General features: G+C 39.9%; 1 protein-coding gene across 2 annotated transcripts in view; it reads left to right on the top strand.

Annotated features, from left to right (window-relative positions):
• The first annotated feature begins 763 nt into the window (after positions 1-763).
• The window catches only part of anos1a (anosmin 1a), a 36,375-nt gene continuing 13,540 nt past the window's right edge, over positions 764-23,598 (top strand). For both annotated transcript variants that reach the window (XM_084713513.1, XM_084713512.1), the window contains exons 1-5: positions 764-1,310; positions 8,176-8,223; positions 17,830-17,895; positions 18,342-18,564; positions 21,942-22,126. In XM_084713513.1, coding sequence (XP_084569639.1) covers positions 1,119-1,310; positions 8,176-8,223; positions 17,830-17,895; positions 18,342-18,564; positions 21,942-22,126 — 714 coding nt within the window. In that variant the 5' untranslated portion in view covers positions 764-1,118. The remainder of the gene's footprint in view (positions 1,311-8,175; positions 8,224-17,829; positions 17,896-18,341; positions 18,565-21,941; positions 22,127-23,598) is intronic.

The following is a 23,598-nucleotide window of genomic DNA, read 5'->3' as shown; positions in this document are numbered from 1 at the left end:
ACAAGTAAGTGCCAAGTCAAAAGTTCTAAATTTACAAAGTTACTTAGCTGTTAAGCTACTGTTAGCTCACTAACTACGTTCACCTTCTTTGGGCAACTTTAAATGTTGAATGAAGTTGGAATTGTTGCATCTCAACTTTGTATTAATTTTAGACCCACACTTTCTGCATACCTGCAAATAGTTTTTTGTTGACCACCTCTTAGTTTTCATACATGTACAAAATAATCTAAATTTTTCAACTTAAGTTATCAGTTATGGGTATCAGCTGAAAAAAATCTATATCATGCACAGGGGTGGAAGTAACTAATTACAAATACTCAAATTACTGTAATTTAGTAGTTTTTTTTGGTACTTTTACTTTTATGAGTAGATTTTAGAGTCTGTACTCACATATTTATTGCAATCTACTTAGTTACTTTTATCATAATTGAGCACTGACTACGATTTGAATTAATATCCAAACCTTTCATGTGCATTTCAGTAGCCAATCAGACGATCTGATCACAAAGAACCAACTGGTTTGGGGTCAGGATGTTAATGATTAATCATAATTATCATCAAGACTTAAACCAATTAATGTATTAAATGTATTTATTGAGATTTAATCCATAGTCATAGCAGTAATCACATCTCATTTATTGCAATTTTTGTTGAATAAAGAAACTTAAACTTTGACTTAAGTGAGAAAAAAAGACTTTAAATGATTAATGATTAATTGATTGATAATGTTTTCAACTATTGGTTCAGAAAAACGGACAAACTTTGCAACCCTAGTTTGGACAATGGTTAAAAGTAACTAATACTAGTATTTCAGATTTTCAGTACTCTTTTCACCACTGATCGTGTCTTTCTGATACATCTAATAGTTTATGACAAAGATCAGATTTTTCTGGTCAGTATTCTGTTTAGTTTTGTCTCTAAATCACACGAGGTGCTCTGGCACAGCCTCTCAGCATCCTGACCCTGACTGTGTCCGCCTAGATCTTCTAGCTCCTCCCTTGGCTATATAATTCTAGTTAAAGTGGACTTCCATCAGATTACTCCCCACCGACCGCATCCTCCTGTTCCACCACACTCAGCCTCACAGCTCCTGCCCGAAGAAGAAGAAGTGGAAGAAGATGAAGAAGATGCTGGTCACACCGAGCCTGTCCCTGTGGATTATTCTCCTCCTCAGCTCCGGTGTGTGCGGCAGGAAGCAGCACGATGATCCAGATGATGATGAGTCCTGGTCGGAGAGTGTTTCCAGGGCGAGGTGCGCGTCCCGGTGCCTCAGTCTGCACAGCGTGGCTGCGCTCTCCACACCGCTGCAGGTAAGGACGCGCACACCGGCTCACCTCCTAAATGATTCATATGCTCAGTTAAAGTAATCTTGTGTTCATCCTGTCAAATATTTGAACTTATTTCACATCCATAAAATGTATAAGAATCAGCACGTCTGTGGGCCAAACAATAAGATCATGATCACATCATGTTTTCTTTCTGTTTAATTGCAAATCACGTGATCTTCCTAATAGACTTTTCCAGCTATAATATTCTGAAGTGTTCTGGATGTTTGAATGTGTTTTATATCTTTCTGGAAGCAGATATTTGTTCACTTTTTAGTATGAAAAGTATGACCTCAACCCACTGTATGTTGTAGGGGAGACTGGGGGCCATTGTGACATTTTGTTTTACTTTTTCCTTCATGACTTGCAGGTTATTTTGATGCAAGAAACATATATATTTGTACTAATAATAATACAGCTGCACAATAATACAGTTGATATATTTTTGCTAATAAGGACAAGACTGTAATGTTAAATTTAAAGTGAGAAGTGTTAAAGTTTCCCCCACTAAACAGGCAATTGTAATGTAATCATATGACTGCTGTAGTTTCTAATAATGTTCCTTAAGATTTTTTTTTTGTATATGATTCAAATTCTTCTAGATGTCAGGTATGGTATACATTCAAAGCCAAAGTCTATTTTTATTTTAGCAGAATTCTGGCTCTATTTTAGTGTTTACTACATTTTAACCGTTTGAATTGAGTTAAGAGTAATTCTAAATTTAATTTGGTGAAATTTTCAAACATTAAACTATATCAACAGACAAACAAGATGTTTACACTGGGCCATGTGGCTTGGATTGTTACATAGTGTTACGACTGCCCCCCAGTTCAAGTTAGCAGGCATCTAAACTTTAGACAGCAGAAGAAATACTGTAACATTCATACCTCAAATTCTTTCTGTTGAAAACTTATAGAAGTGGAACAATCCTCTCTTTTTCCACAGGCAGAGAGAGAATTCTACTGAGCATGTGCACAGCAAGTGTCATCAGTCCAGCTTGTTTCTGATTGGAGGAATTAGTAGTAGTGGGTTACAATTTCCCACTGTTCTCCCCTGACTCCCCTACTCTATATGCAGTTACTGCTTTGTATAGTTACATCCAAGTAGAACCTGACTGACTCGAATACTTTTTGGGGCAGATGCTGATTAGTGACTAACAAAAATCTGATATTGCTATAGTGACAAATATGAATATGAAGGCAGAATATCTCATTATAAACGTTATTGTACAAAGTGACATCAGTGCCCTGAAACAGGAAACGTTCACTGGTATTTTTAATTATTAAAAATAATCAAAACAATCAGCATTATGTCTTGTCCAAAACAAAAAAAAGTTTTCATATCGGCAGCATATATGCAGCAATGCCACTATTGGCCAATAATTTCAGCCGACTGATATATCAGACTGACTCTAAGTAATAAAAATGTTGTTCATTGAATATATTGGTCGGGCTCTACATCTAAGCCTAACTCTATAGTTTTATTTCATTTGAAGGCCTAACTGTGTTGTCAAATTTTGCTTCACACTGCCAGAAACACAGTTATGGGGCAGAAATTCATTTTGTTCTCTTAAAAATAATTGAAATATATTGAGTCCAGGTACTGGAATTAGCCTGTAAAACACCCGTCACTGGAACTTTCTGATTCTAAGATGTAATTTAATTGTAGAATTCTGATGTAGGATTTAATTTTAGAATGTTTGCATCCCATTTTGCCAAAATCACCTAATCCCCCAACTCCCAAATCAGCTCATGAACCATAAATAATTTTTGAAAATCCCAACGTGTGTCATATTTATAATCCTTATTAAAAGTTTTGGACCAACAGGGAGCAGAGCAGACGATCAGGTTTGTTATCTTGATTAGATTATTCGTACAGATCCCTCCTCTGTCAGTAACTATCTACACACACAGATGATGCAGTGTGTCCCTCTTTGCTGCAGGCTGCAGAGTGATGGCAGCAGCATTAGACCAATGAGAACTGCACACGATGATGGTCCAGTCCATGAAAAAGGAGAAATCACACTAAATAACCAGCGCCTCTGTGCTGCTGTCTTCCTCATCTTTGGATTTCAGCCCCAACAAGTCCTGAAAACTGCACCTCAGACTGTCCGTTTTTGGTCTAACAGGACCCAGCATCGAGGACACGTGAGGCAGTGATAGGTTTGTGCAGCATTGATCTCAGATCATTGGCTGCTGAAGTGTGAAACTCACACTGAATTCATGGACCTGAGTGGGAGGGGTTGGGAGGGGGGTGTCTGGGTCAGACCAGGACTGGGATCAACCCTCTGACTGACTGCACAGGGGCAGTGTAGATGTCCAGTTGTCCCTCCCCTCTCTGTCCTGTCATAGATAATCTGTCCACATGAACAATTGTCTCTGTTACTGCTGTACTTTATTGCTTTGTTCCATTTCTGTGCAGATCAATGACTGTACTGAATAAATTATTCATTCAAACTCCCAAAACATGTAACAATATCGGCTGTCTTTCTATTGCTATCTGGAGGAATGAGTTAGTTCCAGGATTAATGCTGATTAATGTTCACTTCAGTTTTTGTTGTCAGTGTTAGAAAGGTGATAATTCTGCTTTATGTTTATTATTGAGGTGATAGTTGTTGGACTGGACTGCAGTATATTGAAAGGTTTTTCTAATATTTTGTTCACCCTTGGGGGAAAATATTAGAAATATTTTGTTCATCCTTGGAGAAAAATATTAGAAATATTTTGTTCACCCTTGGGAGAAAATATTAGAAACATCTTCCAAGAGACAGACACACAAATGGGCTCCCGAGGCAGACGTTACTTGTCCCACATCACATACTACCTGCTGATAGTTTGTGATGTGGCAGTTAAAGCTGGGGTAGGCAGTTTAGTTTTTGGTATCAATGGGCAAATGTTCTAAAAAAAACAAACAAACAGTGGTCCGAGAGAAAACTAGACATCTGCCGATCCTCTTGGCTCTGTTTCCAGGCTTTAGAAAATCAAGCCCTTGATTAGACAGTATTGGAATGCCCCCCCAAACCTTTCTGATGTTGAAATAAGGGGGCTGCATGCAATAATTTCCATTACCTTCTGGAACCGATAATCAGACACTTACACCCGCTTGATTCAGGGAGGTGAGAGAGGTGGACAGACTTGAACTTCTCCCTCGAGCTCTCCATCTTCATTTTTTGCAGTTGGCCCTTCCTAAGTCCCGCCCCTTTTCACTCCATGCTGCAATAACAGTTGCAGAAGTGTGGTACGCGGCTGAACTTTCTCCTTTCCTGTTTCCTTTTCTTAGATATGCTATGGGTTCAGCTCATCTATATGAGAAAGAAAACCAAATTTTGAAGATGGTTAAAAGATGTTGCGTTAAAAGTGACATATAGTCGCATCTTAAGTTAGCTAATATTAGCTAAACTCTGGCTAACTAGACTGATGATCTCCATTTATGTTTAGCTAGTCAGTTTGCTAAGATAGCTAAGGTTAAAAAGTCATAATGGACCTCTGAGTGTGTCAGTTCAGAACAGCCACAAACATAAGGAAAATCAGCCACAGCGTCCCTACATTATTACTGCTGCTGGGAGTTTCCTGTCTGAGCAGCTCCACTGAAGCGGAGTGTAATGATTGGCTGTGCAGCTCAGTTAGTCTTGAGGAAGCTGAGAGAGAAGAGCACCCTTCACTTTACAAACACCCAACCAACCCAGAGGAGACTGTTTCACTGAGCTCTCCATCAATAACGCTCTATTTATTTATTGACAGCAAATGTCAGCGTTGGAAAGGCCACAGAAAAGGCACTGGAATCCCAGCATGCATCAGCCTGAATGCTCACTTCTGGCAAGTAGCTTTGTACAAGTACAAAGCACAGTACAAGCAAAATACTGAAAAAATGTTTCGTCCTACATATATTATGCTTAACAGAGTGGTTGCCAAGCAACACAAAGATACAGAAGCCCAGAAGCACAGTGTCAATCACAGATACATTTAGTAAAAATTAAGATTATTAGTAGGATTATGATTTTAAAATAAAGAACGATATCCGACCATGTCTACACAGCTGTCAATTCATTATCATATATTTTGTCTTTAAATCAATCAATAAATTACACACACAGGAACAGCTGGACAAACTAATAAACCTAACAACCAACATAAAACACTTAGAGCTGCAACCATTGATCTATTGTTGATTGACTATTAAATTCATCTGCATCTACTTTTAGAATCGATTAATGATTTTTAGTCAACTTTTAATAAAAAAAAAAAAAGTCAAAATGCTCCAAACATCAGCTTCTTAAATGTGAATATTTTCTGACATTTGAAATTTTAGGACATCATCTAGAGCTGTAATCAACATTTTTTTTTGGACCAATTAACTAATCGATTAATGGAAAAAATGGTCCACAGATTATAGTATCTGTTACAAATTTTACAAATGACAGATTACAGAAAATACTTTCCTGGCTGACAGCTTTATTAAGGAAAGAGAGAGACTAATTAATTAAAGAAAAAGTCCAAATTCTCTGATTTCAGCTTCTTAAATGTGAATATTTTCTGGTTTCTTTCCTCCTCTGTGACAGTAAACTGAATGCCTTTGAGTTGTGGACAAAACAAGACATTTGAGGACGTCATCTTGAGCTTTTATCAACATTTTCATGAAATTGACCAAACAACTAATCAGTGATTAAAAAAAATAATGGTTAGTTGCAGCCCTAAAAACACAATGATAAAGAATTTCACCATATTTTATATTGAGGTAATCCAGAAAGAACAGAAAGTAATCAAGTTACTTTACTTCAATATTGTGATACTTGGATTACATCACTGCTTACATTTTTCAACAGGTAATTAGTAACTGTATCAGAGTACATTTTTAACATAACCCTCCCAACCCTGTCAGTTTTCCGTCTCACTTGCCAGTGATTTCATTTTTGTTACAAGCTGCACCGTAACAAAATTATATCACTGGCAATTGACAGTATAATCAGACAGAGGTGAGCACATTAGGCTACGAATAAAAACATGCAAGCTAAAGTTACATCATTAGTCCATTTTGGATGGAAATAAAATGCTGGATTGGACAGCAGCTACAACAAGGTGTTTGTCCAATGAGGCGACAGAGCACAGAAGCTTCCCTGTCTGCTCAAACATAAATCCCGTTAGACTCTCTGTTTGTTTCACCAGTGGAATATTGATGTAGTGGTTAAACCTTGCACAGAGGCCAGTATAACTGCTCAAACATCAGGGTTTACCTTTCCTGTTTGCCACAGTGGTATAAATCTGTCCCAGAGTCTGCTTTAGCTCCGTTCTGGTGATTGTTTTCCAATCAGTGGCCAGATCTTCTCACCCGGACCGTTCTCACCCTGGGGAATGATAAACGAGGACACCTCAGTCTGTCTCAGGATCTCGGCTTCATGTCTTGTCTCTGTCAGACACTCAGTCACACTCAGTAAATCAGATGTTGCAACAAACATTGACATTTTGAATCCATTTGCAATAATACTGATGTAATCCAGTCACAGGTATGGCTCAGCCAATCATAATGAAGGACTGGAAGCATCCACCCTCCAACCATCCAACCTGCTGCTCCAAATACTTATTTGAGCAACAAATCTGGATTAATCCGCCACTGGAAATAGTCCCAAACAAATCCACAATTTCTCACAGTTTGAGTAACGTTCATTGAAAACTACAGCAGTTTTAGAACATGCAGAAAACACTCTGCTGATTTTGATCTTTTTCTTGACAACAAAAAATGTAGAATAATTCCATTAACTTTTAAAGGGACAGTTCAGATATTTTGAAGTGTGGTTGCATGAAGGACATATCTATAGTCAGTGTGTTATCTACAGTAGATGATGATCAATACACCCCAGTTTTCGGGAGCAAAGGGAGGCACCAGCATGGAAGCTAAGCAGTGTACTGCTGTGGACAGGGTCAGCTGCAAAACATATTTTAGCCAATTTTACACTATATTTAGAATATTTTCTCAGTTTACCTTGCTGTCAGACAGACTTTTCTGAATGGAAAACAGTTGTATGAGTCAAAAATCACATTCTGTGACTTCGGTGTGTCCGAGCTGTCCTTTTAAAACACAGAAATCACACAATAACACAAATGAACTAACAGATCGAGGCAGCATTTGACCAGAAACTCCTGTGTCCTGTGAGGTAAAAATTACTGATTTCTCCCATGGAGTTTGGTTGGTTTGGAGAGAACAATAGTGATATGTCCCTTAACCCTTACCTGACATCTACTGGAGGTAATTTCATTTAAACTATCCCTTTAACATGGAGACATGGGCAAACAGGTGAAGAAAGTCAATCCTGTCCAAAATATAACTGCATTAACTAGGAATGAGGATGTACATATATATACTTAAGACAAATGGAGGTGATAGACGGGATGTTTTGTAATATTTTTCTTAGATTTGTTGTGTGTTTATTCAACACCTTAACAAATCCCTGAGATCAGGAAACAGGCGTGCTGATTAGATCCATGTTTGCCTCTGGAGTGATAAATAAATCTATTGTACTGCTGTCTCATGTGACTTGACAAGTGATCCTGGATGTGCACTCATTATTTCTCAGCAAACTGCCCGAGGCTTCGCAGCACGGAGCCGTGAAGGACATCAAGTCCCGCAAACTGCAGCAAAAACACTCATTTGTCTTTATAGAGAAAAATAACAGTTGTGCTGTGCAGAGTGTGAACTGTGCAGCTCTGTGATGTTCTTCTGACAAACTGTAATTATAGCGGCTGCCTCTGAGCTGTGACAGCGCTGGAACCTGTAATTACAGCATTAAATGTATTCCTCTGCACTTAATTCACTTAGAGACACTTATTAATTTATGCTTCTCTCTTCTCCTCTTTAGAATAATGGGTCCTTGGGCTGGTGTCAGAATCATAAACAGTGTGCAAAGGTAAGTAACCAGGCTGTTGAAGCCACAGCAGCCCTTCCTCTCATTATATAAACTCACACACCAGACATAATTCAGTGATCTTGTGTTCATTTAGGCCTGGCTCTCTTAGTTGCTTAAATGTCCTCAAACATTTGTTTAAGTGGCAGTGGCCTCTGGTGGCTGTAAGAATCAAGTAGACTGCTCACTCCTGGTATTAACTCTTTCCCCACCAGCATTTTTTTTTTTTTTAAGTTGACAGTCAGCGCCAGCATTTTTGACCAAATTCACTGATTTCCCCACTCCCAAAACTCTGTCCAAGAGGCCCGGGGGCTGGAACACTCTCTGCCCCGGCTGCGGTGTGAGTCTGTGTGGTGTGAGCATCCTCGCTGTGTCCCAGCTGTTGGGAAGGTCCGGGGGCTGCAGCCCGAGCCGCCCTGCTCTGTGCCCGGGCGCTGTGGCCAGGTCATGATGCTCTCTGACCCACACATCTGCTGCTGAGCACCGATGTTGTCATGCAGCATCTTCTTCTTCTGCTCAACAATTCCAGTGGTTCTCTTCTTCTTTGACTGACAGGTGTAAACATGTAAATACTGGATGTGAACATGTCATCTCTGGTTGGCTCAGGCTCAGTCGTCTTGTTGAGAGCTCAGATTTATTATCTGTGCTGCGTTATTATTCACCCGTCTAAGCTGCTGCATAACTGCATTTTTGGAAGATTTAATGAAAGTGTTTTTCATTATATTGCCCTTTTCCTCAGCTTTGTTGTGTTCAAAAATGTATCTTATGTAAATGTCAACTTCTTTTGTTATATTATGAAAAAATATGAAAATGTACTGTAAAATGCTGCAGCACATTACGCACCCCAGGGTGCTGCAGTACATACCTGCAGCACTGTGTGAACATCATGCAGAGATCTGAATGAAGGTGTTTCCTTCCACTGATCAGTCTGAAGATAGGAAGTCACATGGGACTGCTACAGTAATAAATCACTCTACGTGTGTGTGTGTGTGTGTGTGTGTGTGTGTGTGTGTGTGTACCTGCATGTCGGCAGGCACGTGTGTGCACGTCTGTGGAGCAATAAATCACTCCACATGTTAGCCAGTGACAGTGTGCTCTGTGTGTGTATTTGTGTGTGTGTGTGTGTAACATGTATGTATGGATGCATGCTGGGTACTGTAGTGGTTATTACCCATTTCTCTGCTCCACCATTCATCACCAAACTTGGGCTGCATATTCTCTGATGTCCCATACATCACAGCAGTTTGCAGCTAATACATCAGTGCTCAGTAAAGAAGCAGACAGTAATATATGGAATACACACTTGGAAAAGCTCCCCTCTGTGATATTATATTCATATTATCAAACTTTCCTGGGTAACTTTCATAAAATTATCCTCAGATAATTTTATTTCACATCCACTGTGCAACTCTTCGCCCTGGTGTTTTTAGATCTTTAACAGCACCCACGAGGAATATCGTCTTCATGTTGAGCAGTGGAGATATTAACACGTCTGAGCAGCCTCTCACTTTGCTAAGCATGCGATCCCAGTGATGGGTAATTGTGATGACATGTGAGCGCATTAGACGTCTCCCCAGCTGCATTATTAAGAGCTTCTAAAGTGAAACATCCAGGCCCTTTAATGAACGATCACAGGGAGAAAATGTTTTCATTGCAGCGTGAATTAGTTCATGATACTCAGAGCTGCTTCATCACATCATGAACAATGTTCATCATCTGCACTGCTTTTTGTAACTGTGTGTTCTTTTGATTGGTGTTTTGGTGGAGGATCACACATGAATACAATCCTCTGTGAGGATACTTGAAGAAAACCTAATGTGTGATAAGAGCTCTTACCTAGATTCATCTGTTTCACTTCATTAACTCAAATGGCCCCATCTTCCGTTTATCTAAAGTGCAAGTGGAAAGTGCGAGGTGCAGTCAATTTAATTTATTCAAGGTGTGTCCAAATCCACCTTGGTCTTTTTACGCCAGGGGCGCAGGGGCATCCTGTCCTGTCCCGCCCCCTGCGTCACCAGTGCACAGTGGGATACACCTATCAGCTGTGCCCAAATGCCCTGATTAATTCATGGGTGAATTGGGTGGTATGCCAGGAGTGCAAGTGGTGTCTGGTGGATTTGCCAGGAGGGAACAAAAAAAAAAAATCTTCTATATAATTGTATGCCTTGTTTTGTCTTTTTCACCCTGTAATGTCTTTCTTGTGTTGCTTCATCTTTTTCATCTTTCCATATCTTTTACATCATTTTCCATCCTGTTACCTGTTGTTACGTCTTTTTCGCCTCGGTGGATCTACACTCGAGGGCACTTTTAGCTCGCTACTGCCCTGACTCGCTGTGACTTAAACAAGCAACAGGGCAAACACTTCCCTGTCTCTTTCTGTTTTTCTCTATACTCTCTATTGCTCTTAGTTATCAAAATTTGGCACCTGTTGATTCAATGTGGATTAGTACTCAGTAGTACCGATCAGTACACTTAAAAGTACCAAGTTCAGTATCAAACCATAGAAAATAGACATTGTAAATGATAAATGAAATGCCTCTTTGAAAACCTGAATGAAGTAGTTTAACTTTCATAAGAGAAAGTTCTGATCACACTGATTCGGATGCTAACTTTGTGAAAGTTCTGAGCACTCTGACATTCACATTTGTATCTGCTCTCATTCCATTTGCAGTATTAGCCGTCAGTGGCTTTTAGCTTGGAGAGCCCTCCAAATTACACTCCTGTTTAATGGTAGTTAATTGTGAAATGAGAGGCTCTTAAAGCGTGATGTGAAATCAATGCATTCCTGCGTGCAATTTACCAGTGAGCAGCTCGGTCCTCCGTGCACTTAAGTTTTCATCAGCGTACGGCGGCGGGGCTGTAAATGCAGATGTGGTAAAAGCTGTCAGAGCTGCTCTGCTGTGATGACAGGTGCTCTCTGAAGTATTGCCACTGAATCCAAAACTCTTTCATCTTTGCAGCTTCTTGATCAAAGGCCAGTCTTTATTTGAGGAAGCTGCGGCTCGACTACGTCAGCCGTGGTTGGTTTTGTTCAGGCGCGTTGTTTGTTTTGTGTTCTGAGGGTTCGTTAGTCATCGTTACAGCTGATCGTGCTGTTGTTTGGATTATTTAAAGGGTCAGTTCACACTTATCACAACTATCTGCCTGCTGAAATGGGCGAATTTACCCTTTCAGGCTTACTAAAGTGTGGTTTTAACTTTTCATTTTTGTGTGTGGTGTTGTGACAGATATGGGGCCATATACTCCATCAGAAGCTTGTCGATTGGTCATATAGTTATATATAACACAAGACGTTCTATGTTTTAACAAATCCTTACATTATAACACAAAAATGTTTTTGTTTTAATAATTCATCACAATATAACATAAAATGTTTTATGCTTTAGTAATAAGTTACCATGTTATAACACATTCTGTTTTATCAAGTTACCACCTTATAAAGTGAGATGTCCTATGTTTTATGAGTAGGTTATCAGATTATTATGTCAAATGTTTGATGCTTTAACAATAAGATATCATGTGATAACGTGAAAAACATTTTTAATAATAAATCATCACGTCAGAACACAAAATGTTTTATGCTTAAACAAGTAGTTACCACATTCTAAATGTTTTGTGTTTTAACCACAATTTTAACATAACAAGATAAATAGTATATTGTTATAACAAAGAAGTTCCTTGTTATAATATGTTTGTGAAGTGGAAGAAGTAGAAGAAAAGCATGAAAATATCTTAATAATGTGAAAAATATCTTGGTAAAACAACAGAATTTCACTTTAAAACTTGACATTGATCTGTTTTTCTTTTTCTTGAGTGGAAGCAGTACACTTCCATACATGAACTCATTTAGTACCCATAATACATCACTAACAGGTTAGATATCAACTGAAAAAAAAAAGTTTTTACAAAAAGGCATGATTGAGTTCTCTTTTTTTTTTTTTTTTCTTTTCTGACAATGTGGTTGAGGCCGGTGGAGGCAGCCCTCGTCTCTGCTGTCTCTGTCGGGGTTTGGAGATGTTTCTGATGCCTCGTTTGAGACTTGAAACTTTGAGGACTGTGTCCGTCCCAGTATTGATACTTCCCTGTCCAGCTCTCGAGCTCTGAGAGGCCTGATGAGAAGCTTGTTGAAGCCCATCGCTTTGGCTCGTGACCATTTGGCCCCACGTCATCCTCGCGGACTCTGGTGGTAATGAGTGCTTGTTAATCCTTCTGTCACTATCTCCTCCAGGCAGACAGCCATTTGCAAGTGCCAGAGTTGATTAGCAACACACTCCCACACAGTCCGGTTCAATTCAGCTCTTTAAAAGGAGCTTAAGATGGCACTACTGTAGCGTCGGCGCCATGGAGGGACAGCGTGTGGATGTACTGACACTGGTGTCTTAGTTCGCAACCTAGACAATTGGCATTGAGCTTGTTGTAACGAGCTTCTTTCAGTAGCACTTGGCAGCCATTAGTGGACTTCAATACTCCCTGCAGCCTTGTTGTGATGTTTGACTGAGAGCCAGACATCCTTTTCTTCCACTCCCCCTCGCAAACTCCCATTTTCAAATGAATAAAAGTACTCATGAAATAATTTGCTTGCAGTTGGTTCCTTGGGAGAAGCCGAGGTCTTGTCTGTGGATGTTTAAAGGTCTGGAACACGTTCAAAGACAGTGCGAGTTGTTGAAACAGGAAGTCGGAGACAAACACGGGGCCCGTTTGCTCTCCGAGGGGTTTGTCTGGGCAGCGAATCAAACGTCGTCGAGCACCAAAAGAACAGCATTTTGCACGGTCAGCAGAGAAGTTGTTCGCTCCATTATCTCCGGTTGGTCATGGAGGAGTCGTGCGCACAAACTGCCAAAACGCACACACACACACACACACTGAAGCCAAATAAACAGTCACGTTCTGTGACCTAAAAGAACAGCTTGGATCCCAATCCAATTCCAATTTGGTGCAGCCGCGACAGAAATATCTGTGTTGTCCTCACCACCAGTGGGGACTAAGGTGCTTTCTCAAACTTCTCTCAACCACATCTCAAAGTTCCCCCCCAGTCAGCTTTCTTTGCAGTATACTGGAGTGGAATGCTTGATTTAAACTTGAAATGGAGCGGAAAACTAACTGACGCTGAGGTGACGCTGGGAATGGCACGAGGGTGGGGACGTCAGTCTGGATTAGTGGACGAGTTCTCCTGTGGAGACCGGGGAGGGGAGATGGGAGATGGCAGGCCTGGCACAGGGCTATCAGACATGCTTCGAGGAGTCTTCATTACATGGCAGGAGGAGCTGGACTCCACGTGCACCGAGGGAGTCCGTTAGGGAGCAACTTTTCCCCTCTCCACTCTCACCCTGTGGTGGTCTTCAATACTGACTCATAAACACCCCCTGAAACAGAGTTTTAGACCTTCTGACCATCAGACATTAAAATAATAATAATGATCACAGCCATAACAAAACCGTGGCACAAGAATTTCCTTTGGGATTAATAAAGTTCCATCTAATTTTATCTTATAATTTATCATTTATTTACAGTAAATATCTATTCAACTCGTTTGTATGTTGACTCATGACAGTAACAGAATTAGGAAATGACCTGGAGATAATAACTGATCTGCATGTTGATATAAATACTTCTATTAAGACTAACAGGCACTAAAAGTTGTCTCAACATGAACCAAACTGCAGCAGTGAGTCCTGACAGACTCTGCAGGCAGCAGGAATAATAATATCCACAGGCTACTGAGTCTACTGTGTGGCTCTGGCTCATGAACAAGAGTCTCTCTGGTGTTCTCTGGTGTTCTCTGGTGTTCTCCTGCACACAGGCTGCAGTTCAGCAGGTAACGGGAAGTGTTGATAGCAGCGAGTGTGTTCAAGAGCTGGAATCAGCTCAGAGGTTTAAAGTATTGATCTGTCTCAGCAGCGAGTGCATGAAACTACAATGAGGATGGGATTTTACTGATACCGTTGATACCATTATTGATTCTCCTTCTCAGTCTGATTCTTTGATTCCCTTATTGATTCCTGATCAGGTTTAGTGGAGCTGGTTGTAGCCTGAGAGCAACAGTCCATCTGTCGTCATCTAAAATGGATGAAATGAGAGAACGTTTGTGCAGCATTTGTTTTCATTTAAGTTCATTAGGACCGTGTTGTGCTAACATTATTGTAACATCTTGGGAAGCAGTGATTCTCATGTGTAGAGTGTCAAATACACAGCATTCCTGGAGTCTAAGCCCATGTTGTGTCGAAAGATGTTTCAACATATTGCCGCTGTTTCCAGCTTTACTTGAATTGATTTACAGATGTTACAGTGAGTATTTCTTTATGACATGAAGCCTCGCTTTGGAGTTTCTTCCTCTCTAACATAACATCTTCTTGTTGAAAGTTTCCAACAGCGTAGATGCATGAGTTAGATGGCTGTTTTGCAATGTGCTATTATCAGACAAACGTGCACTGATAAAACGAACTGATGTGTATGATTGGACAATTTGGAACTAGTTTTCAACAGTTCCAGTTCTCTTTTTCTAACCCTAGGATGACCAGTACTTCATCAGGTCCAAAGATGGAGAGAAATAGCAGCTGGCAGGATGATATAGGTCCTCTCATCTGTCTACTTACTGTCTGATGGGAAAAATGAATGGCTGGGTCTGAGTAGGTGGGCCGAGGCCGACCACGTCCCACCCATGGCTATGCATATTAGAGGCTGACATTTCTGGAGAATTGTGTGCGTTATTGGATTCCTGCAGGATTCCTGCAGGATTCCTGGACCAACATGTGACCTAAATGGGACAGGAAAAAAGTCGACACAAGCATGACGGGATGGAAATCATAATGCACAGTTGTAATAGGAATAAACATTATTTTCTTTATTTTGAACATAATGCTAGTTGAGCTGTCGTCTTTTTTATCTCCTGCCTGCTCTGTCGGCTGGTTGCTGGTTGTTTGCAGCAACTAGACCAGTGCATGAAGTGTGTGCAAAAGTCAAATGCTAACAATGGAGTTAGAGTCAGATTTGGAAAAGACAGTGTTGCAACACAAACTAAGACAATGATCCTTGTATCACACTGAGCTGAGCAAGTCTGAAGTTGTTTTTCGTGTGTGTGGGGTTTTTTTGTGCACTGGAAAGCAGCTCTCAGTACTTTAGTGGCTTCTAACTGAATCTGTGGTTTGAAGTTTAGTTTCTCTCCTGCGCCACTGTTTGTACCTTCAGGTTTCTGCTTCATTTTACTCTTTCATGTTGGCTTTCAGGTGAAGAGTCTGCAGTCTGTGCCTGCAGATGAAAATCCAACATTTCCTGATTTCACTGCTTTATAATAAAAGTGAAAATAATTTAATGGAGAGGAATTTATAGGAAATAAAATTTTTATCCACCATTCAGACGCTCAACTAAAGATGAGTGCACCATCAGTTAAATACACACCTTTGAGCGGGTGCTGGGCTGATGCACAGTCAAACTGAGTCAAGCCAAGCAGCGCCTGTGTATGAAACATCATTGCCTCCACCGAAAAAAGGGTCAAAAATTAGCGTGTCCACCTGGGTGCCATGTTTCCATCACTGCTGATCAGAGCTGGAGCCGATAAATAGCCGTGACCACTGCAGAGTCATTTGTTGAGGGACTGAATGCCAAGTGATGTTAGTGGGTGTTAGCAGGTTTTTTTGTCCAGTGTAAAATGAGCTTTGGAAAATGACTATGACTATCCAAACTCCTGAGTCAGTTTGTTTGCAGGTTGTTCAGAGTTTACGGAGCTTCTCTAACTTTCAGACAACTTGCCTCGTCCTTGCGATGCTGTTAGCTGTACATCGCTCTCCTCCTCCCCGCTGTTTCTCACTACAGCATGAAATTAGAATCAGTGTAGAGCCGCTCCCCTGGGCTGCCGCTGCTCACTGGTGCAGCAGTCAGCTTTATGGTACAGAGGGTCATGATGCTGTTAATTGGTGACATGCTCCAGAAACACAGGACAACAGTCATTACCTTTCCCTCACTTTTTACTGTGTGCTTACACATACTGTAGCACCAGCCACTTCAGATCACATCCACAACTCTCTTATTGACCCTGCAAACAGGAGAAACCAGCAACATGTCACACTGGTGGAATATGTCCACTGGAGACGTGCTGGACACATATATACACATTAAACATATAGACACACTACACAGAGGTGGCAAAAGTCCACACATCCTGTAGATCATCAAGTAGAAGCACAGAAGATACTAGTGTAAAAAAAGACTCTGGTAAAAGTAGAAGTAATGATTCATCTCCTTTACTGCAGTAAAAGTGAAAAAGTACAGCCTCTGAAATGTACACAAACTATAAAAGTGAAAAGTCGTCCTCTGAAGGACATTTCTACTGTTTCTGTGCAAAGCTAACTGAACCTCACCTTTTCTCCACCAGAGTTTCTCTCTGTCTGTTTCAGCTGCTTACATCTTTTATGTAGATTTTAGTGTTTCATCTCAGTAGTTTTTTTTTTTTTTTTTACATAATTTTTCACCTTTTTCAATTTGTTATGTCTTTTACATTGTCTTTTGTCTTCTTATGCCTTCTGTGTCTTGTTATGTCGTTTGCATTGATTTTTATCTTGTTACATCTTCTTTGTCTTGATACGTCTTTCGGGTTGCTTTTTATGTTACGTATTTTTTCTTTTGTTACATCTTTTATGTTGTTTTTTGTCTTATTACATCTTTTTCGTCTTGATACGTGTTCTTTGTATTGTTATGCCTTTTCCGTTATTTTTCATCTCTTTTACATCTTTCATGCTGTTTTTCGTTTTGTTGTGTCTGTTACATTGTTTTTCATCTTTTTATGTCTTCTATGTCATTTTTCATCTTGTTACATTGTTTTCGTCTTGTTACTTATGTTGTGATATGCACTGATGATACACCAAGGAATTATTCTTCCATCCATTTAGGTTGAAATAAGTCTCGATGTTGGGAGGGTGGTGCACAAATAACAAAATTCCCCCTTGAATACAAATTTTAAGGATTTAATGACCTGAGGAGAAGATTTTGTTCTGTGATGACTATTTTAACTATTGGGTTTTGATTAAAATATTGTCTTTATATGTGGCAGATTTTGACCAAACATGAAAATAAAATAAGAAATTCAAATAAAGGGCTATATTATTCTCCTCACTTACATGCATGACAGTGAAGAGAAGACACAGCATTTAGATGAGAATGTTGGGAGATTTAATTCACAGAAAGCATACATTTAACATACATGTATTTGAAAAGTGAAATAACAAAATAAATTGTGATGTTTTGTGACTATTTGAGTTTATGAGGTCAAATATTTCTGAGTTGTTCTGAGGGAGAATTTAGACTCATGATTTCCATTAATGTGGGCAGTATATTGATATTTTATGGATATTGTGATATGAGACTAGATATTTTGGATTTTGGTCAATGTTATGTGGTGATTTGTCATATTTTTCAAATATTGAAAAAAATGCAATATTTAAATTACACTACAATCCTTCAAAAACCCCAACCAAGTCTTTTAAATGCTTTCATTTAATTTTAATTTTGATTAATCTCTTTGTAAGTGTAGAGAGATAGATTCACCTCAGCTTATCTTTATTCATATCTGACAGGAATGTGTATCATCACTCACACTGGTTGCTTTCACTTCCATAGTGCCTGGAGCCCTGCAAAGACTCCTGGGAGATGAAGAGGAAAAGCAATTGCAGAGAGCTATGTGAGGTAAACTGCAACACATACTCCAGTCACAATGTGCTGTATGCTTTCTGTGCACCAGCAGCAGAAGATTAAGCATCAGCTTGTTTTCACAAAGCAGACACACACAGGTCTGATGCACACACCTTAATATCAAAGGAACTTATAAATCTGAGATATTTCTATAGGGAATATTATACTACATTTAATCACAGGCAAAGACAGATTATGTTATGGTTGTAAAATACAGATGATAACCACATTGGTATCTTGGGATTTGTATCCAATTATCATGAAAATAAAACCTTGTTAATGCCAGAGATGTGGAATAATTAAATGTGATCTAATTAAAAAAAAGAACAAACGTAAATAAAAGCATAAAATTAGATGCACTGAAAGCAAAAGTGGTCTGTATTGAAATGGGAACAGTTAAAGGTAAAGTAAGTTAACTGGTCTCTCTCCAATCCATCTAGAGGGTGTTTCCCAGGAAGCACTGGGAGTGTGTGACCAGCTGTGAGTTCCTTCAGTCAGTGTTGGCGGTGAAGCAGGGCGTGTGTCCACCTCCAGAGAGAGCCAGTGGCTTTGCGGCCGCCTGCGTGGAGAGCTGCGATCACGACCGAGAATGCTCCGCCCAGAAGAAATGCTGCTCCAACGGGTGCGGCCACACCTGCCAGTCACCCAAAGACCTCTACAGGGGTGGGTAGAACCAGAAGAACCTTGTTTATTTAGCATGTCATTGATCTAGTGCAAAGACTTTTAATTACTAGTTGCACTACAGTAGATACAGCAGATTCCAACACAGCTGCAGCACTCTGCCATCTCTGTGGTTGAGTTACTCAGGCTAACCCCGATCCAGAGCAGGGCCAGCAAGACCTACACTAAAGTCAGGATTGTGCCAGTGTAGAACTTTTCACACTTTGTGGGGTCATCCACTGAAAACTGACTAAACCCAGGACTAAAAAGTGCCAGCGTGCCAGGGCTAGTAGAAATGCAGTGTGAATCACAAAGCCCTGTGCTTATTTTAACCCTGGCTTAACAATATGTGTGTAGGCCTGGGGTTAAATGTCTGGATCACGCAAGTAATATTCACATTCTATAATGACTCGGAACTTGCAAGGATTGTGCCTGCTTTTTCAGCTTGGGCTCTAGCAGCTCCATTAAGTCTAAAGTGCTTTTCATACTGCACTTAGCCCAGAGCTAAAAGCAATCTTAGAACATTTAAACCCAACATTAGACACGCTTTCAAACTGGAACGTTCCAAAATGGGCTAACCCTGATTTGAGCCGAGGGCTTGCTGGCTCTGCTCTGCAGCAGGGTTAGCCCTGAGTTTGCTGGGTTTTCCCCTGAAAACTGACTAAACAAAGAGCTAAAAGGTGCCAAGGTTGTTAAAAAGTCATGACACATTCTAGAATGTAAACATTAGTTGATGTTCCACACACATTTAACCCAGAGCTAGTAGAAGTACTGTGTGAACCGTATAGTCCCGTGCTTATGTAACCCTAGGTTAACAATATGCCGAATGTGTGAATATGTGAAAAGGGACGAAGTTATCCCAGGATCAACTTAGCCTAGAGCTAAGTTAGCCCAAACCAAACATTGGGTTGTGAGTTTCATGGCCACTCTTCTCCTACATGCTTGAAATGGGAGCTTAACATGAGGTATTTCCAATCTGCAAGCTCACCGCTAAAGCTGCCTTCACATGATTAGATATTTTCTATTGGCTCACCATGCAATAGGGCGTGGAGACGTTAATCACAGCACTGTTCGTTACGTTTGGCTGTTAAAGAAACAGCTAAGATAACTCAGCATTGGATTTAACTAAGTTCATAAACTGCATGACTCACAAATCTCTGCTGACATGTCACCATGTATTATATTAACTGGTGAGATCGTGGCATGTTTTTAATGTTGTGTTACAGAGTTCTTCAAAAACTCTCAATCTTGTCTAGAACCGAAGATTTAAGAAACCCTTGATATGCGTCGTTTCTTCTTCTTTGTGCATGCTGGAAAAACTGATTATGTTGTTTAATGTGAAAACACTGAGATAAGGATGTGCTCAGGTTTAGAAACACCTGGTCAGAGTTTGAGTTAAAATGATGACTCTTGTGAGATCTTTCACACTGTAGCTGAAACACTCTGATCATTCCTGCTGATCAACACCTTTTTAGATTTGTCTTTATGCTGAAGATGTTTTCTGTCATAAAGCTGCGTTTGTTGTGAGAAAAGTGCTGCGTTATTATTACTATTACGAAGCGTGACTTACTGTGACACACTTAAACTTCTTGTCAACCTGAAAAAGATGTCATCCCAGCCTCCCCTGGGCCCTCACTCAGATAAATGAGGTAATTCCAGGTGGAAAATCTTCTTGCTAACAAACTGTGCGTCTGTGCTGCTGTGAGTGTGAGTCAGGTGGAGCTTGCCCTACTTAGGCCTCCATTGTCGGGAGAGGGATCAAAGCGAGCTGAGGAAAACAGATCCTGGGAGCTCGCAGCAGTATGTTCAGGCCTCGCTGATGGAAGCACGGGTGATAGCAGTGGAATGATGGGGGGGAAACTCATTTTACGTTTTCAATCGGTGGCACTGAGTGAAGCTGTAAATCCCTGCAGCCCCGGGGGACACAGGCTGACCTGACTGAGAACTCGGTGTCCTCTGAGCTGGGACATATGTGCTGAGAATTACAGTAGATGGAGGTATGTGGGAGGGATATAGGAAACACTAATTCTGGTTTGCCAAATATATCAGTCTGCTGGCTCACCAGACTGATATTGACCTTTATAGAACATCAGATACATCTCGATTTCTGTTGACTTCATCATATTTGAATAATTTTTCCTGTAAACACTCTGTTATAGTCTGTAGACTACAAATTACAAGCATCACTAAAAATACATGAAAAGTAAATTAGAACCATCAAGGGTTCTTTGGCTTTTCGGCATAGGAGAACCCCTTCAGAGTTATACCTATAATCTAACATATCAAGATTTATACATAGATCCATCTGTGACCATCTACAGAGAACCATTTTATGGTGTAATGTTTCCACACAGAACCCTCTCTTGGGGTTCTGTCCAGGAACCCATCCAGGGGCTTCTGCCTAAAATGGTTTTATATTCCAAGGGGTTTATCCGGAACCCTAACCCACCCAGGGGGTTCTACCAAAAATCTCTTAAATTCCAAGGGGTCTATCTATATATGAGTCCTCTCAGGGGGCTCAGCAAAGAACCCTTTTATATTCCAAGAGTTTCATCTAACCCACCCACAGGGTTCTACTGAGAAGGCCTTCATATTCCATTGGTTTCATTTATAACCCACCAGGGGCTCTCTCCAGAACCTTCCACCATCTGAGGGTTCCATCTTCTAAGAACTTACTCAGGAGTTTTTACTGAGAATCATTTTATATTCCAATGGTTTGATCTAGAACCCATGCAGGGGGTTCAATCAAGAACATTTCTGCATTCTAAGGGTTCCACCTTCTAAGAACCCACTCAAAGACTTAAAAGGTTTCATTTTGAACACACTCATGGTGTTCTACTAAGAGCTCTTCAATATGCCAAGGGTTCCACCCAGTGGTTTCTCCTGAGAACCCTTTTTTAATCCAAGAGTTATATCTACAACCCTCTCAGGGGGTTCTACCAAGAAGCCTTTTATGTTCCAACAGTTTCATCTTGAACCCACACACAGCATTATACCAAAACCCTTTTATATTCTGAGGCTTTCATCTACAATCCACGCAGGGGGGTTCTACAGAGAACCCTCTTATATTCCACGGGTTCTATTAAGAGCTAATTTATATTATGGTAAAGAAAAAAACCCTCAATGAAAGAGTTTTTCAAAGATTTCAACAATCCATGAAGAATCTTTCCTCCAAAAAGGGTTCCTTAAATGAAAAGGGTTCTTAAGGGAACCTGTAGTCTTTTAGTCTTTTTTCAACAAATGGTTCCTGAGAAGTAAATGGTACTAGGTGTAACCTCAGCCTTTCAGGAGGAACCCTTTTGGATCCCTTATTTCTAAAAGTGTACTGTTGGTGGATGTATATTTAATGGTTGGCTAACAGGGGAACGTTGTTCTCCCAGGTGCTCCTCTGAAGCCCAGGAAGGAGCTGGGCTTTGAAGAACTGTCCTCCGGTCAGCTGGAGGTGCGTTGGTCCTCCCGCTTCAACATCTCAGCCGAGCCCGTCGTCTACGTTCTGCAGAGGAGGTGGAACTTTGGCATCCAGCCCAGCGAGGACACTGCCACCTCCTGGCAGGTGGTGGCACAGGTGAGTGTTACTGTCTGTGAGATTCACTGGACTTTGGTTCTTAACTGACCAAAGGAAAGTAATGGATGTCTCAGTGCTGAGTTTTGAACCCCAGTGTTCAGGACTTTTCAGTGCAGCAGTCATTCCCAAACACTGGGTCGGGATCCACAGGAGGGTCACAGGGGACTTTATTTGGGTCACCAAATAAATGAGACTATGAAAGAAACACAGTAAGCATTTACAGTGTATGTATTGTTTTACTGATGAGAGGAAATAAAAACAGTGAGATGAGCTGTTAAATCAAACTAAATGCATTTCTTTCTCATTTACAAAGTATTAAACATATGTATATCTTTTCAATAACATGCATCAAGATTAGGGCTGCAAAAAGATTTTCATGTAATTAATGAATCTGTCTGATCTGATTAATCTGTTGATAATTTTCTTTCATCAATCAGTTGTTTGGACCAAAAAATGGTGAAAAATGTTAATCAGTGTTTTCCAAAGTCCAAGATTATGTCCTCAAATGTCTTATTTTGTCCCCAACTCAAAGATATTCAGTTTACTGTCAGAAAGAAACCAGAAAATATTCACATTTAAAATTCTAAAATCACAGAAAAAGTACTCAAAACAGCTGATCAATTATCAAAATATTTGGAAAATGATTTTTTAATCAATTCATAATTGATTAACTGTTGCAGCTCAAGTCAAAATAATATATGATGACGTAAAAATGATCAGGAATGCTCCTCCAAAGATGTATTGATAAGACCTACTGTCATTCTGGTGGTGATGGTTTGTCATTTTTAAAAAATGGTCCCCAGTTAAAAAATTCACATACACTGATACAGGATTATGAGATTTACATTTTTGCCAATTAGAGCAAATTTCAGTGGAAATCACTTATAGTGAACAGAATCGTTTCATACATGACAACACGTATGGAAATGCCCAACTTGGGGAGGCAGTGTCACCTTCTGGGGGAAAAGGTTTGGTCTTATATAATGGGAGGCAGAGGAAAATGCAGAAAAGCTGCTGTGTAGCAGGTTGTAAAACAACTAAATATACAAATCCATCACGATCTCTGGTTCCCCATTCTTCCTGATATTGCACAAAACCACAGTTTATTGTATTGTTGAAGGTTACATTATTACAATTTACCATTAACATTGTGTCCTTACCAGCACAAGATGAGATTAATGCTTTATTTTAATTATTAATATGACCTTTATTTGCAAACATTATTTGAACACTTCAGTAGAGATGATTTATGGGTTAGAATTGAATGTCTTTCATAAAAAGCAGCATATCTTTATCTATTAACAATGATTAAAATTCAATTAAAATGAAAATTCACAGAAGTTGATTTGATTAATTTCTAGTTGAAGTAACACCCATTTATGTTTATTTTATCAGAGGACTTTGCAGTTGTGAAAATACTGATTTGACCAACATGTCAGCAAAGCAATAAAAGAGTTTCTGTTCAGTTGTCA

The sequence above is a fragment of the Lutjanus erythropterus genome, chromosome 24 (assembly GCF_056507025.1).
Source record: "Lutjanus erythropterus isolate fLutEry1 chromosome 24, fLutEry1.hap2, whole genome shotgun sequence".
Classification (NCBI taxonomy): Eukaryota; Metazoa; Chordata; class Actinopteri; order Lutjaniformes; family Lutjanidae; genus Lutjanus; species Lutjanus erythropterus.
Note: the sequence above shows the minus strand (reverse complement) of the source record. Positions and strands in the feature narration are given on the sequence as shown.